Here is a 14,894-nt window from a genome sequence, read left to right on the forward strand (position 1 = left end):
ACACTTTTGCTGAGTCTGAATGATAAAGCAGAGATGGTTGTACCTGTGGTTTTCCTGGCTTGAAAACCCCTATTTCACTAGTTTAATTGTAGTGTAAGCAATGCTAGTCTGAAACCTAGCTTTATGTCATGCAGAGATGAACAGCCTCTCTGTTGAGACGAAAATGTCAGATGAGCCCAGGCAAACACACATTTCCCTTTTGTTTTGCAGAATAGGTGGACTTGATTTGCATTTTCATTAATTAAAATTACTTTAGCGTCCAGATGATTAAGGGCTGAGGCTTGGCTAGGACTGTTCCAGTTGCTTATGTAGCTTTCTGTCACTATGATGGTTTATGTTGATGGGCTAGAACACCAGTGAACACTCATACAAGTAGCCTGGAGACCCATTAGCACTTGAATGGACACTGAGGGTTTCCTGAGTCTTGAAGCTGTCAACTGGACTTCTTTTATAACCAAATGTACAGAATAACAGTAATTATTTAAATTGTGATAGACTGAGAAATGTGACGGAGAAAGGATGCGTGCAGCTCCAATACCAGTCAAAGTTTGATACCATCCAGAACGAAATAACCCACTAGTTCCACATCCGCATCATTCACTCCCTCTATGACTAATGCATAGTGGTCATAATGTATACCATGTACAAGATGCATTGCAGCAACTTACAAAAGGTTCCTTCATCATCATCTTCCAAACTCATGACCGCAACTATCTAGAAGGACAAGGGCAGCAGATACATGGGAACACCATCACCTCTTCATTTTCCTTCAAGCCGGTCACTGTCCTCGCTTGAAATTTCTCACCATTCCTTCAGTGTCACTGGACCAAACTATTGGAATTCTCTCCAACAGTATTGTTGGTCAACTGTACCAAATGTACTGTAACAGTTTAAAGAGGCAACCCACCAGCAACAACTTAAGGGCAGCTAGATAATGAATACTGCCCAGCCAGTGAAGCTGACATCCCAGGAATGAACTTTAAAAGGTGTCCTTGTATAGCATCCCTGAAAATAAGTTTGCAGATGCAATAAGCAGTTAGGAGGGCAAAAGGCAGTTTCATTGCAAGATTGTATGAGTACTTCTGCAGCTGTATAAGGGCTTGGTGACTTTACATCTGCAAAGTCCTTATGCAAGAAAAAACATGTCCTTTTTAGTTGAGGAAGTGCAGTGAATGTTAACCAGATTGATTTTTAGGATGGCAGTTTGATGTATGAGGAGAGATTGGCCCTGTATTCACTAGAGTTTAGAAGAATGAAAGAGCACACATAAAATTCTGACAGGCCTGGGCAGTCTGAAAATAGGGATAATGTTTCTCCTGACTAGTGGCCCGGAACAAGCGATCGATGTCAGGATGCACAGTAGGCCATTTCAGACTGAAATGAGGAGAAATGTATTCACTCCAGGTTGTCAATTTATGGAATTATCTACTACAGAAATCTTTGAAGTGCAAGACTTGGAATCTGTTAAGTAAATAGATTCCACAGGCTAAATGTGACCAGATATGGAGAGACTGCAGGAGTATGGTATTGAGACAGAGGATCAGCCATGATCATGTTGAATAATGGAGTGTGCTCAAAAGGCTAAATGGCCTGTTCCTGCTCCGTTTTCTTATGTTGCTGTTAGGTGGTTCTGCAGCTTTTATCGTAGGAGAGTGAGACTATAGCACATCTTCTTGTGTTGTAACATTTAAGCCAGTAAGAAAATCTTTAACCCATAGAAAACTGAATTGACAGATCAGCCAAGATAAGGGGAACAGCTTTAGCAAGGTTAATGCAGGGAGTGACTGCACAGATCCAATGATAAAACTGCAGAACTCACCAATATAAAAGCAAGTAACTTGCTTTCTTTCCTTGTGAAATATTAATCAATCTTAATTTAGAATGGAAGCAGGAAAAAGTTAATTGGGAGTTGGTTGTATGGAAGTTCGAGATCTTTGAAAAATCATCTTCTGTATCTGTGTCATAGATACACTTACTCCCATGGTTTATCATATGTGGCTTGTTGCACTTAATCTCTAAATTTTAAGTGGCTTGTCTAATCTCCATATTGTTTTTCCCCAAACATAAATCAATGATATTTTTGAGTTTGGGATTGACCTTTCTCTACAAAACATTGTAAAGCAGACAAATTGTGAAGTGGCAGCTTATCTTTTGCTATGCTGAAGCTTCCCACTGAAATTCACAAAATTATAGTTCAAATTGAGTTTGAAATTTTTTTCCCCAGTTTCACTGCTGTTTTTACTTGATTTTAAATTAGAAAATAATTTGCAATATTTTCCAAGGCAGTGGCAAATGAAAATTGATGTGGCGAAAAGATTGAATTGCTGCAACTCCATTTTATGCTGCTGGCATGGCCAATATCAGCCCCATTACCCACAGATTTATGTAATAAGATGTTGGCATTAGTCCAGTTAAATGAGGTCAAAACACACTAAAGGAGGTAGCTAAATAGCTACAAGTTAAGCTAACGAACAGCCTGCGAAACCCATTGGATTGTTGCTAGGTACCCTCCGAATGAAATACTACTGAATTGCTGCCTCTGCATTATATTGTAAACAGCCATAATGGGTCTTGTGGGCAACTTATGTATTGACCTCCACTGCAGTGTGTGCTCACTGTATGCATAACCCTAACTATTGTATTCTGAACATCACTACAACTTCTATGTGGTCACCTCTATTGCCCAGTTTACGTCTGATGGATGTTTCACACTGGATGTAGTGCAGCTTCTCAAGGGGAGAATAATCATGTGAAAATGTGCATCTTCTGTAAAAAGCTGTATTTAATATTGTTAAAAAAATTCTAGTTTGTTATTGGAAACACTGGTTGATTCACACTGCTTCAAAACGTACAATATCTTAGCCTAGTCTTATTTCATTACAATGATAAAGTTTACATCAGATCATCTTTTTTAACGTAACTGCATATTTAGTTATGTTGGTCTGGAAACAACTGAGCAAAAATGCATATTTTCAAATAATTACAGGAGATGTAATGAGGCTGGAAACAGTGTTAGAATCTATACAAAAGAACATTCACTCCTCATCACATATCTTCAAGCTCGCCCAGGATGCATTTAAAATAGCAACGCCTATGGACAGTTTGCCCGATATTACCCTTCTTAAAGTGTCCCTGGAGCTGGGTCTTCAGGTAAGTCCACAGTTGTATACTGAGATTAGTGCTTTTTTCCTAATCCAATTTTGGCAATTGAGTTATATCCAAATAGGTTCTTATGACAGAATTGTTCGCCATCCTAGGAAGATTTTCCTAAATTATTGATCAAGTAATATGTTTCAATCTTTCTCTCTCTCTCCCAGACTGACCAAAAAAGTGGTTTGCTTTGATATGCTATATAAATATTGCTCCAATGTAGCGTAACTTTTAATAACAACTTGAGATCATATTGTGACCATCGCAAATCGTGTTAATTTCCTTAGAAGTAATTGAGTTTTTAAAATCAAAATTTTATGGGTATGAGCTCCTTTTGGTAAAACATGTAGTAATGGCATGTGTTCAGTTTCCATAAAGTAATTGTCAAATATGTTACTGACTGGCGGGGAGTGGGGACATGTGATATTAAATGAACCCATCCACACGAGCCTTGCCCTCTGACATGTGGGTTTAGCTAAGTGGGAGAGGGTAACTTGTTACAGGCTTTAATCACCCAGTGAGCCATTTGGTAACTCCAATATGTATCGCTCTCCTGACCTTTCCATGGCATGTTCTCCTGCTTTTGAGTTGTTTACTTTGCTGAACTTTCCCAGTTCTAATCTTCTGAATGGAGTTTTGTGATCTGGAGATACGTTCTCTCCATTTGCACCGAAAACCTTCCCTGCCCTTGCATCTTCTGTTGTGTGCAACAGACTTTGCTTTATTCGTTCTAGTTTATGGTGAAGTTATCTCCTTTTTTAGGGAGGTGTGTCTTAAACTGATGCAGAATCCATTTCTGTGACTGTTTTTGCCACTTGATCTCTTGCAGATGGCTGCTCCCTGCATTTATATTCTCTATCACAAATAGCATTCAAAATTAATTGAGTACATTAAGGACCAAGAGCTGAGTTTGACCTAAATCTGCTTTTTAATAAATTAAGTAACCATCCTTTCTTTTCCTTGAAGATTCCCTTCCTGCTGACATTTTCCAGCATCTTGTCCAATCGTATAAATGCATGTTCGTTCTTGATAGTCCACGATATTTTGCATCCTGCTCCTACTGGAGTTCCATTCTGAAATCCATACCATCTCCCTCTGCTTTCAACATCTTACTATCTCCTTATTAACCCCTCTACATGTTTTGCTTTATCTCCTAAAGTTATCCTTTGCTTTCTTTATTATCAGTGAACATTAATTTATCCAGTTTGTAAAATGAGCTGTGATGTATTTCCAAAGCTATCAAATTGCATTTTTGACCACTCCATGAGATAAATTCGATTCAGTTTTGTTGGAGATATGCTTCCAGATCAAAGTGGCATATAGTTTGGAATTATATCGGCCACTGACTCGAACCAGTGAATGGAAAGACTGATGCTGGAAATAGGAGTTATATTGGTGCAATAGGTTGCAGTTTCTGAGGTTAGGACTGTGAATGCTGTATCACTATTCTGCTATATGTGACTTGAAAACATTTCTTGCTGATGCTGAAACCAAGAAATTATGCTAATAACCCAGTGTCAACATCCCATGTGATGTTGAGCACAACTTATTGTTTTTTTAAAGTAGCTGATCTTTACTATCCCTGAGCAAAATGCAGAAATCATCCTTCAAGAAAGAATATCTGAATGTAAACAATCTTCCAGTTACTTTTCATTAGTAACTTTGAAAAACCTAAACTTCCATTTTAATACTATTCTATTGCAGGTTATGCGAATGACATTATCAACATTAAATTGGCGCCGTCGTGAGATGGTGCGATGGTTGGTAACATGTGCTACAGAAGTAGGTGAGTCAAAAGTTGTAATTCACTGTGAATAGCTATATTAAAGAGAGGCTGTGAACAAAACAGATATAGATGCAACAGAAAGCAGTCTCTTTGGACTTTAGACAAAGGATTGAAGTGTAAAAGCAAGAAATGCTGAAATCTGAATTTAAAAACAAACATCCAATAGTTCAGGCAACATCTGCCTAGTTTGTGATCTTGTTTTTCTAGTTTCCCATTTCTAATATGATTCTGTTGAAAGTCTCCCAGTTAACCATTGTGGTGTTGGTGGATGATCCAAGGAGGTACTGGAGTGATAGCATAAACGTTGGAGCTGCTGTTGATAATATTTGGGGAGAACCTTACTCTCGAGGATTAATGATTCCATTTGAATTACATCATGTAAATAGTGGTTTCCAAAAGGAGTCTAAATTGATGTAGTAGAATTAGATTGTAACAAGCATGTTAGGAAACCAGTTTAAAGCTACTTGGTGATTTTCCTGCATAGCAAATTCCCAGACATCAAGGGAGGTAGCAAGCAGGTACTTCCTCCTGAAGGGAAGACTGTTGGGCAAACAAAACCAACTTTGTCTTGCACATCTTCAAGTAGTAGAATTACAAAGGCTTTGTTTCAGGCCTTGGCAAAACTGTGCCAGATCTGTTGCAAAGAAATGATACAATAAGGACAAAACTGCAAAAATAAAGTTGCAAGCAGTATCATACAAAAGTCTTTGTGACTAGCTTTAAATTTAATAATTCTCACCACTGTTACCAGTATTTATGCTAAGCTATGCTCGTGTGCAGCCTGTCAATATTCTGCGGTTACCGTTCACCAGAGTCATAATGAGACTAGTCATCTAAATACTGTGGATATAGCAGCAGTTCAAGTCTAGGAGTACTGAAACTTGATTCACTTCCTAACTGCCCAGTGCCAGTCCACAATTTCCAAGTCAGGAGCATGAAAGAATTCACTCCACTTGCCTACATGTATGCAGCTCGAGCAGTACTCAAGAAATTTGACACCATCCAGGACAAAATAGCTCATTTGATTGGCACCTCACGCAACCTTTTAAACAATCACTTCCCCCACCAGAGACAAACAGTGGCCACTGTGTGTACCTTCTACAAGATGCACTACAGCAAGTCAGCAACTTTCCCCTCTCAGCACTTTTCAAACTCTCACCTCTAGCACCGAGAAAGTCAGGAGCAGCATGTCTTGGTCTTTTGTGCAACAGATTTCTTTGTAATGTTGGGACAATACATACAATGCCAGGAGTGCCTTCAAGCCACACAAAAAAACAACTGAATTGTGTTTCTGTTAATGGTTTAATTTCCTGGACCTTGCTCCCTACCAGCACTATAGTGTACCAACCCACTATGAACTGCATCGCCACCACCCCCAAGACAATTGGAAATGGGCTTTAATTACTAGCTGAACAAATGAAACCCATGTGTCATGAATTATTAAAAGTTTAACAAATCTGAACGTATTTCATATGCCAGTTCAAAACTGAACTGTTTAAGATAGTACATATATTGCAGTTTTCCAAAAAGGAGGGAATTTGCATTTTGGAAGAAATGGGCATTGCATATCATGGAAAATATAGAGAGATCATTGGTGGCTTATGGTCACATGTAGTGTCACAAAATATAAATTTGACTTGTAAATTTGTTACAATAAGTTATTAAACGTATTCTATACTCTCATATATACATGCTTTACAATTACGAAACAACCTTGATTATCTGAACGAGACAGCCGGGGGGAGTATTGTGTTCAGCTAACTGGATAATGGGTAACATTTTTACGGGACTTTGAGATCTTGTTTGGATAATCCAAAATTCGAGTAATTGACATTTGGATAATCAAGGTTGTTCTGTATATGTATGCATGTTGCCTTTTCCTTTCCTTCTATCTGTTTTGTTTTTGCTTTCTTTTACTGTGCTCCTGTCTTTTGTCCATTTGCAGCTTCTCCCGACTCCCATGCGGTGTCTCCTTTTACTCTGCCTGTAGCACTACCACATGCCATGACTTGTTACTGTATGTTCATGAACACCTGGCATTGTAACAGTTCATTGGTTTGTGTGGATTGTTCCAGCATTACAAAGATATCTGTGGCATAAAAGACCCAAATAAAAAGCACCTGGCTATCAGGAAGCAGCCAAGAATAATGGAAGGGTTGCTGTGAAAGGCCATTTTGTGAGCCAGTTTCATGTTCTCTCTCCTCTTCAAACTTGTGAAATCCTGCCAGAGTGAAGAAGTGAAAACGTCCGTCAGCCAGTTGTAATTTTCCGACTCGACATGATTAATACTTTTGTATTCATCAGTAATATGCTGCACTAAACTTTTCCAAATTTAACTGTGTTGATTAAGAAACCACAGCATGTTTCACTTGGCATTCTTATAATATTTCCCAGGTCCAACTTCTGTGTGTTTTGCACTGATTGGTAAATTATGTTGACGCACACTACTGATTGATCTGGATCTTTACTTCTGATCCTTGTATTCACTTGACACTTCCACTTCGTCTCACTCAGGCATAATCATTCCTTCTCGTCCACAGCTCTGTGCCCCACAAGGCCATTTATCTTCCCCTCAGTTCCATGCCAAAAGGCAGAAACTAATTATTTCTTCCAGCCCTGTCACCAAATGCTAAACCCAGATCTGTTTTTTTTCCCACCAGATGTCATGTATGATTAAATTCTTGTTCAATTAGGTTGATGAATATAATGCAGTAGATACAGTGTGCACGGCCCAGGTTCAAATCCCATCTGCTTCACAGGTGTGCAATAGCATCTGTGAACAGGTTGACTAGAAAATACCTGCAGTATATTAGGATTTTCAGGAGGCATTCAACAAGATGTTTCCTAAGTTAGAAATATTAAGGCATATAGTATGTAAGAAAACATGGCAGCTTGGTAGAGAGTTAGCAGGTGGATAGGTAAAAGTAAATTAATTCTGCTCTGATTGGAAGTACTGCGCCTAAGGGTGTCATTGCTGGCTCCACTTTCTTTTGTGCTTTGCAGGCAATTTCAATTTGCTGATGACACAAAACTGTGTGAACTAGGAGAAGGAAGCTACTCTGCTGTTCATTAAGATGATAATCTGAAAATGGCTTCAACTCTATATTCCCATTTTCCCAGATAACCTTCGATTATTGATTGTCAATGGAGTCAATCATCTCAACTCTTTAAAAATATCCAATGACTATGCCTGCACCAGTCTCTGATGAAGAACATTCCAAAGAATCATAACTCTGAGACAAACATTTTCTCCTCATCTTGATTTGCGTGGAAGGCTCTTTTTTGTTATACCATATTCTCTAGTTCTAGTTTCTCCCACAATGGGAATTGTGGTGTCCATTTTGGTATCCACCTTGTCAAGTTCTCTCAGTATCTTATACATCTCAGAATGATCATCTGAGTCTTCTGAGCTCCAGTAGATGAAGGCACAATTTCTCATGAGATATCAATTACCACCACTACCCTATCCCCAAACCGTGCTATCAGGGGAGAAGGTTCACAGTACTTGGTTTTACAGAAAACAATGAAGATTGCAGTAGTCTATGGGGAAAAGGATGGAATGGGCAAATGCGGCAGCTGCACTTTGTGGATAAGTGTGAGGCAACCAATTTGGGGGGGTGGGGGGGGCAGAGGAGGTGGAATGTTTTGGGAGGGGAAGCACAGAGGGGGTGGAATGTTGGGGAGGTGGAAAAGGAACAACCACTTAATGAAAGATGCTGAAGGGTGTGGATGATCTGAAGCTTCAAATACATTATTGCAAATGCTTGTAATGAATAAGATTGAATGATTTGGACACTTTAGATGAAAGCTGGATCTGCTTGAAAAAGAAGATATTCCTACACAGAATGTGTATGTATGTCACTGGACTGGTAATCTCGAGGTGTTAGTGGATAATTTTAAAAATAAACTGATATGGATAAAAGGTAACCATGATCCTATGGGATTCTCACTTTATCTGAACTGGTTCATTAATTCCAGTTCGGGAAGGAAATCTGCAATCCTTACCCACTCTAGCCTATATCTAGCTCTAATTAGCAGCTACTCAAGCAGTTTAGCAAAACAGTTGGTGGTGTCACTACCCTCTCAATGCATCTAGAGATTGTGATTAAATGTCAGTATGACATGGGGAGAATTTTTTTCAAAAGTGGATGTGATGCAGAGCTAAGAATTTAGTTACTGATTACTGTAGCAAAAATCTGGGTAAACTACAATTGGCTGTCTTTTGTGTTCTAAGCTTCTGTAACACAATTTGAATTGTTATAAAGCCAAATCTAGTGGAAGACTCCTTTCCTCTGCTTTTACATCAAAAGAATACCCCTGATTTGACAATGTGACACTTTTTTCTATTTCTGTCCCAAGTATAGTTGAATTCCCTTAGAATCATAAAATAGCAATAACCCAGAAGGGGACTCTTCACCCTGTTGTGTCCCTTTCCCTAGGGTAGGGGAGTTCAAAACCAGGGCATATTTTTAAGGTGAGGAGAAAATTTTTTTAAAAGGACATGGGGGTGGGGGGGCAGCATTTTATACAAATTCATTCGTGTGGAATGAACTGTCAGAGGAAGTGATAGATATGGTTACAGTTACAACATTTAAAAAGACATTTGGAGAAGTACATGAATAGGAAGGGGTTGGGATAATATGGGCCAAGCTCAGGCAGTTGGATCTAAAAAAAATCTGTTTGGAAACGTGGTTGACATGGACTGGCTGGACTGAATGGTCTGCTTCGGTCCTGTATGACTATGCCGCCACTCTGTGGAGGTAACCTGGCTACACTCGCTCCTGCAAATATTTCCAGTTCAGAAAATTGTGCAGTCTTTTTTAAAAGCTCAGTAAATCTGCCTCCTTCACACTCGGGCAATGCATTCCAGGTCCTGCATTCACCGGTTAAAAAGAGCGTTTCAGCATTTTTTTTCACCTGTGATTTTGTCAATCGCTTTAAATTGGTAACTCCTGGTTTTCAATCTTCCCCGTCTTCTGTCCTGAATCCCCTCTTGATTTTGGACATCTTTATCAAATCTCTCCTTGGCCAGCTTTTCTCTAAGAACAGCAGCTCCACCTTCTCCAGTATGTCCATATAACTGAAGGCTGCTCATTTTGAGGCATCCTCCTGTTCTCCTGCCTGTCTCAGCAGTGTCTACTGGTGGAGCTGCCAGTCAGTAGCATTATGATTCCACCATCATATATAGGAAGGACGGAGACACAAACATGGCCACTTAAGACAGTGCTGAAGATCCAACTTTGCTGCCAGCATATGCAAGCTGGTGAACCCCTAGAAGATGGCATTAGGGCCTTGAAACTCATGGGAATATCCAGTTCAGTCAATAAAGTAGGTGGCACAGAGCTTTTTCAAACACTTGGTTATAGTTGTATGATTACTGAGTGAAAAATGAGGTCTGCAGATGCTGGAGATCACAGCTGCAAATGTGTTGCTGGTCAAAGCACAGCAGGTTAGGCAGCATCTCAGGAATAGAGAATTCGACGTTTCGAGCATAAGCCCTTCATCAGGAATCGACGTTTCGAGCATAAGCCCTTCTTATGCTCGAAACGTCGAATTCTCTATTCCTGAGATGCTGCCTAACCTGCTGTGCTTTGACCAGCAACACATTTGCAGCTGATTACTGAGTGAAGTTGGCTAAGTTCCGCACCTTTCGAAGATCTGCTTTTCCTATGTTTGACAGGTGGAATGGATTTCCGTGCAGACTGAAACCAAAGTGCTGTTATAAAAGGGAAACTGATTTGTTAAAGTAGAATTTAAAGTTGCTCAGAGTTTTAGACCAAATTGGTTAAATAACTGGAAAACTTATTTATTTCATAATGTTTTTATCATGGTACCTCTCCTTCAACAATATAGAATTGCATTTGAGGGAGAGAGGCTTTGCCTGTTACATTAACTTCGTGTTCCTACGGCCTTTTATGTTTTCCCTTTCCCTTGCTTTCTACTTCCCCTACCAAAGAAAGCATTTGCAGCCATTTGAAACAGGTAGAAATTCCTGAAGACATGGGTGTACTTGTATTCGTTGGAAGCTGCAGAGTTTGTTCATTACCCAGAAGCCTGATCTGCACACGGGATTGTATTCTTCCATGGTAATTGTTCAAGGAATAAAATAGCTGAACCTTTTTTCTTTTGTATTTTTCAGGTGTTTATGCATTGGACAGCATTATGCAAAGTTGGTTTACATTATTCACCCCAACTGAAGCTACCAGTATTGTTGCCACTACAGTAATGTCTCATAGCACAGTTGTTAGATTGAACCTGGACTATAACCAACGGGAGAAACTAGCCAGCAGTGCAAGGACACTTGCACTGCAGTGTGCAATGAAGGATCCTCAGAACTGTGCCCTCTCTGCTCTAACCCTGTGTGAAAAGGACCATATAGCTTTTGAGACTGCTTACCAAATAGTTCTAGATGCTGCCACGACTGGTATGAGTTATACACAGCTCTTCACAATTGCTCGATACATGGAGCACCGTGGTTACCCAATGCGGGCCTATAAGCTAGCCACCTTGGCAATGACGCATCTCAACCTGGGTTACAATCAGGATACACACCCTGCCATTAATGACGTCCTATGGGCATGTGCACTTAGCCATTCCCTTGGGAAGAATGAGCTAGCAGCTATAATACCTCTGGTGGTTAAAAGTGTTCAGTGTGCTACAGTACTTTCTGACATTCTGCGCCGGTGCACTTTGACCACACCAGGAATGGTGGGACTACATGGACGGAGGAACTCTGGAAAATTAATGTCACTGGACAAAGCACCACTCCGACAGCTCCTGGATGCCACTATTGGGGCCTATATAAATACAACACATTCACGGCTTACGCACATTAGTCCACGGCACTATAGTGAGTTTATAGAGTTCCTAAGCAAGGCTCGAGAGACCTTCTTGATGGCTCACGATGGACACATCCAGTTTACACAGTTTATTGACAACCTGAAGCAAATTTACAAAGGCAAAAAGAAACTCATGATGTTAGTGCGAGAGCGATTTGGTTGATCAGCACGCTGTCATATCTTTTTATTGAGCCTGCCTTTGTACCCTTTTTAACCTAAACCAGAGCCACACCGGTATTATATGTGTATAGTAATGAACAGTTCACAAACTTTAACCCTGTTGATTGTGAGATTTATGTGTGTTTTTTTTGTATGAGAGAAGAAAAGAATCAGTTTACACTGAGTACATGTTGTCAAGTGGCAAAAGTCCACGTCGCTCCTGTCCTTTGTATGTACATTCACAGCCTAAGAGTATGGCTTTAAACCAAACAGACACCTCCATCCTCAGTGATAAGTACCTCGTATGGATTCAGCTTTACTCCTTCGTCACTCATCCTTACATTTCAGTGTATTAAAAATACAAGGCTGACCACGTGGCTTTGCAGTGCTGTTCATCCAGAAGCATGGCACACGTTGCTCGTGCATGTGTAATTAGCGACTGTCAACATACATTCTCAGGGATTTATCGAAGAAAGAATGAGAGCATTTATTGTACTGTATATATTATAGTATATGTCTGAATATTGAAAAAATATACGTAACATTTTAATTTATAAAATATTCTATGTAATGCAAAATACTTGAAGCTGCAGTAGCTTGGTATAAAAACATATCAGAAGGACTAAAGTGCGCCTTGCTTCAGGTTGGCTCAGGTGGAGAATTGTGTGCTGGGCATCTATGCAGAGCCACCACCTCTGTTGCATGATTGGACTGATAATTAGTCTGAGAAAACATAAATTTTAATAAAGAAAAAATCTGCTTGTAACAAACACCATAGTTAAAAGGGGCAAAAAAAAAACAAATTACAGCCAGAGCAGTAAGCCTTAGCATTAAAAGTATTTGCCAGAATTGGGCTTTGTGCCTCCTAGTCTAGAACTGAACTACAACAATTTAAGACATCCTTGAAAAGGTTGAACTATGTGTTTTACAATAAAAAAGATGTTACAGTAGGCCTTTGCAGTGGTATAGTGAAATGCTACTTATGTGCTCAATAACATATTAATCTGCATTGGGAACTGACTTTGTGCAGGACAGGAAGTTGCTGTGTAGTAAGACTGTTCTACTTTTTTTTTCCTCCTATAGAATTCCTCGAGAGAGAACAGCCTTCTATCTTGCCTTGTCTTAATGCTTTAAAAAAAATAACCAAACTGGACATCTAACTACCAAACTGTTCATTAAAAATGACTTTGGTTTCTATTTTGAGTCTTTAATTTAGCAGAACTGTTCTGTATCTTGTGCTTTATAAAAGAGTTTTTACGTTGGGTGCAAAATGTTACTAGTGTCACTTGTTCCTTCCACTAGGGAAAATGCTAGAGGTATGTTCTGTAGCTTTTTTTGCTGTTTAGGAAAAGAAGATTATAATTTCTTGCTCACCATTTTATTTATTATAGTAGGTGAAAGATTGTACTTCATCGCCCGTGTAAACATGCTCTTGAAGTTTAAAAGTAATTAAGATTTGATACACTGATATCAATTTATTTATGTAACTAAATCACTGTTTTATAAACTTGTTAATGATTCAACAATTTTTTTGTTTTGATTAAAATTAGTTTTTTGAAAGTTAAAGATGTCTCTGTGTATAATATAATTTACTTCGAGCTGTGAAAATGCAAGATAGAGTTGTGAACAGCCCTGTGAAAATATAACTACTTTTTGTTTTAAAGTGCATGCTTATTCACTATAGAACTGAAAGGACCTCACTAGCACTCTGGATTGGATGGCTGTTTCTACAATGTAACTGATTAAGTTTGTAAATGCAAATTATAGAAGAATGCCACAAGCGTGTGTTAACAGATATAATCAATCTGATTGAATTTTCAGCCCCTTATTAATTGCTGCTTCTAAATTTCACCTTTATTTAAAAACTATCTGGGGAGAAAGATCAATAATATGTGAATTGCAGAGTGGCTAATAGCTTGTCACTAATTACCTTTTCTGTCTATAATTTGGTTACTTTAATAACTTCAGTAAATGTTTCAATGGGCTTTTATTTCTTTTGCATCTTGCTCTGTTTTTAAGTTACTGCAGGACAGTCTCTGGTGATTTGCGCACTCTACATAAACTTACCTGAAATGCAAGAAAATGGGTGGGCGGAAATCGGCAAGTTAGAGGAATTCCTACTGCAACATTGAACAGGAGAATCTCTGTTCCTAATCGACTGGACTGCGACTTCAGTATCAGCAATAGGGCTGTCAAATACATTGAAATGATTGTGATGCAATACAAACTTTAGAACCTTTTGCAAATTTTGGTTTCTGTCAACAAACATTTTTGACAATAAAATATTTACTGATGGTTGCTTTATTCTTTGTATTTGCAAAAATATTATGGTTCCTGTGTTAGTTTCTGTCCAGTTTCATTCATTGAGTCTTGATATAGTGATGAGTTAAAACAAGTTAATAACTTTTTTTTAGAATATAGGTTTCAATAGCTAATTTGCTGACACTAGTGTCTGTTCTGATATACACAAATACAAAAACTGATTCACGATAAAAATCAACCATTAGCTGCAAGAAAAATGGTTCTTAAGCCAACTTGCTTTGTAAGGCAGTTTCTTGTGTAAAGATTTTAATTCATAACTGAGTTGTTTCCAACTGCATCCCTGCTCCCCCCCCTCACCTAACCCAATCCATCAGAGAGTAATCCACAACCACCATCTATTTTAATTGTTCTGTTTAAAATACTTTATCCAAATGAACTGTTGACATGATAAGCATTTTTTAATATAGTACAAGTTTCAGAACCTCTTATTCAGTGCCAAGATAAGCAAACCTTTAAATTTCTGGAATTGAGTTTTTTTTAATATTTCAACTTAAATTATATTTAATGACTTTGGAATTCTAATCTGCCGGTATAGTAGTTAATAGTGAAATACCATCTAAAAAGAGTCGTTTAATACAGGTATGTAATTAAAGAGCAATAATGTTCCTCACGTTTTGGGTCTTGTTTTACGTGGATGA

General features: G+C 38.7%; 1 protein-coding gene across 1 annotated transcript in view; it reads left to right on the forward strand.

The window, feature by feature from the left end:
• LOC132815039 (zinc finger SWIM domain-containing protein 6) overlaps positions 1–13,426 on the forward strand; it is a 195,608-nt gene extending 182,182 nt beyond the window's left edge. Inside the window, exons 12-14 of the mRNA XM_060823703.1 lie at positions 2,987–3,150; positions 4,855–4,936; positions 11,076–13,426. Coding sequence (XP_060679686.1) covers positions 2,987–3,150; positions 4,855–4,936; positions 11,076–11,938 — 1,109 coding nt within the window. The 3' untranslated portion in view covers positions 11,939–13,426. The remainder of the gene's footprint in view (positions 1–2,986; positions 3,151–4,854; positions 4,937–11,075) is intronic.
• Positions 13,427–14,894: the final 1,468 nt, after the last annotated feature.

This window comes from Hemiscyllium ocellatum, chromosome 1 (genome assembly GCF_020745735.1).
Source record: "Hemiscyllium ocellatum isolate sHemOce1 chromosome 1, sHemOce1.pat.X.cur, whole genome shotgun sequence".
Taxonomy (NCBI): Eukaryota; Metazoa; Chordata; class Chondrichthyes; order Orectolobiformes; family Hemiscylliidae; genus Hemiscyllium; species Hemiscyllium ocellatum.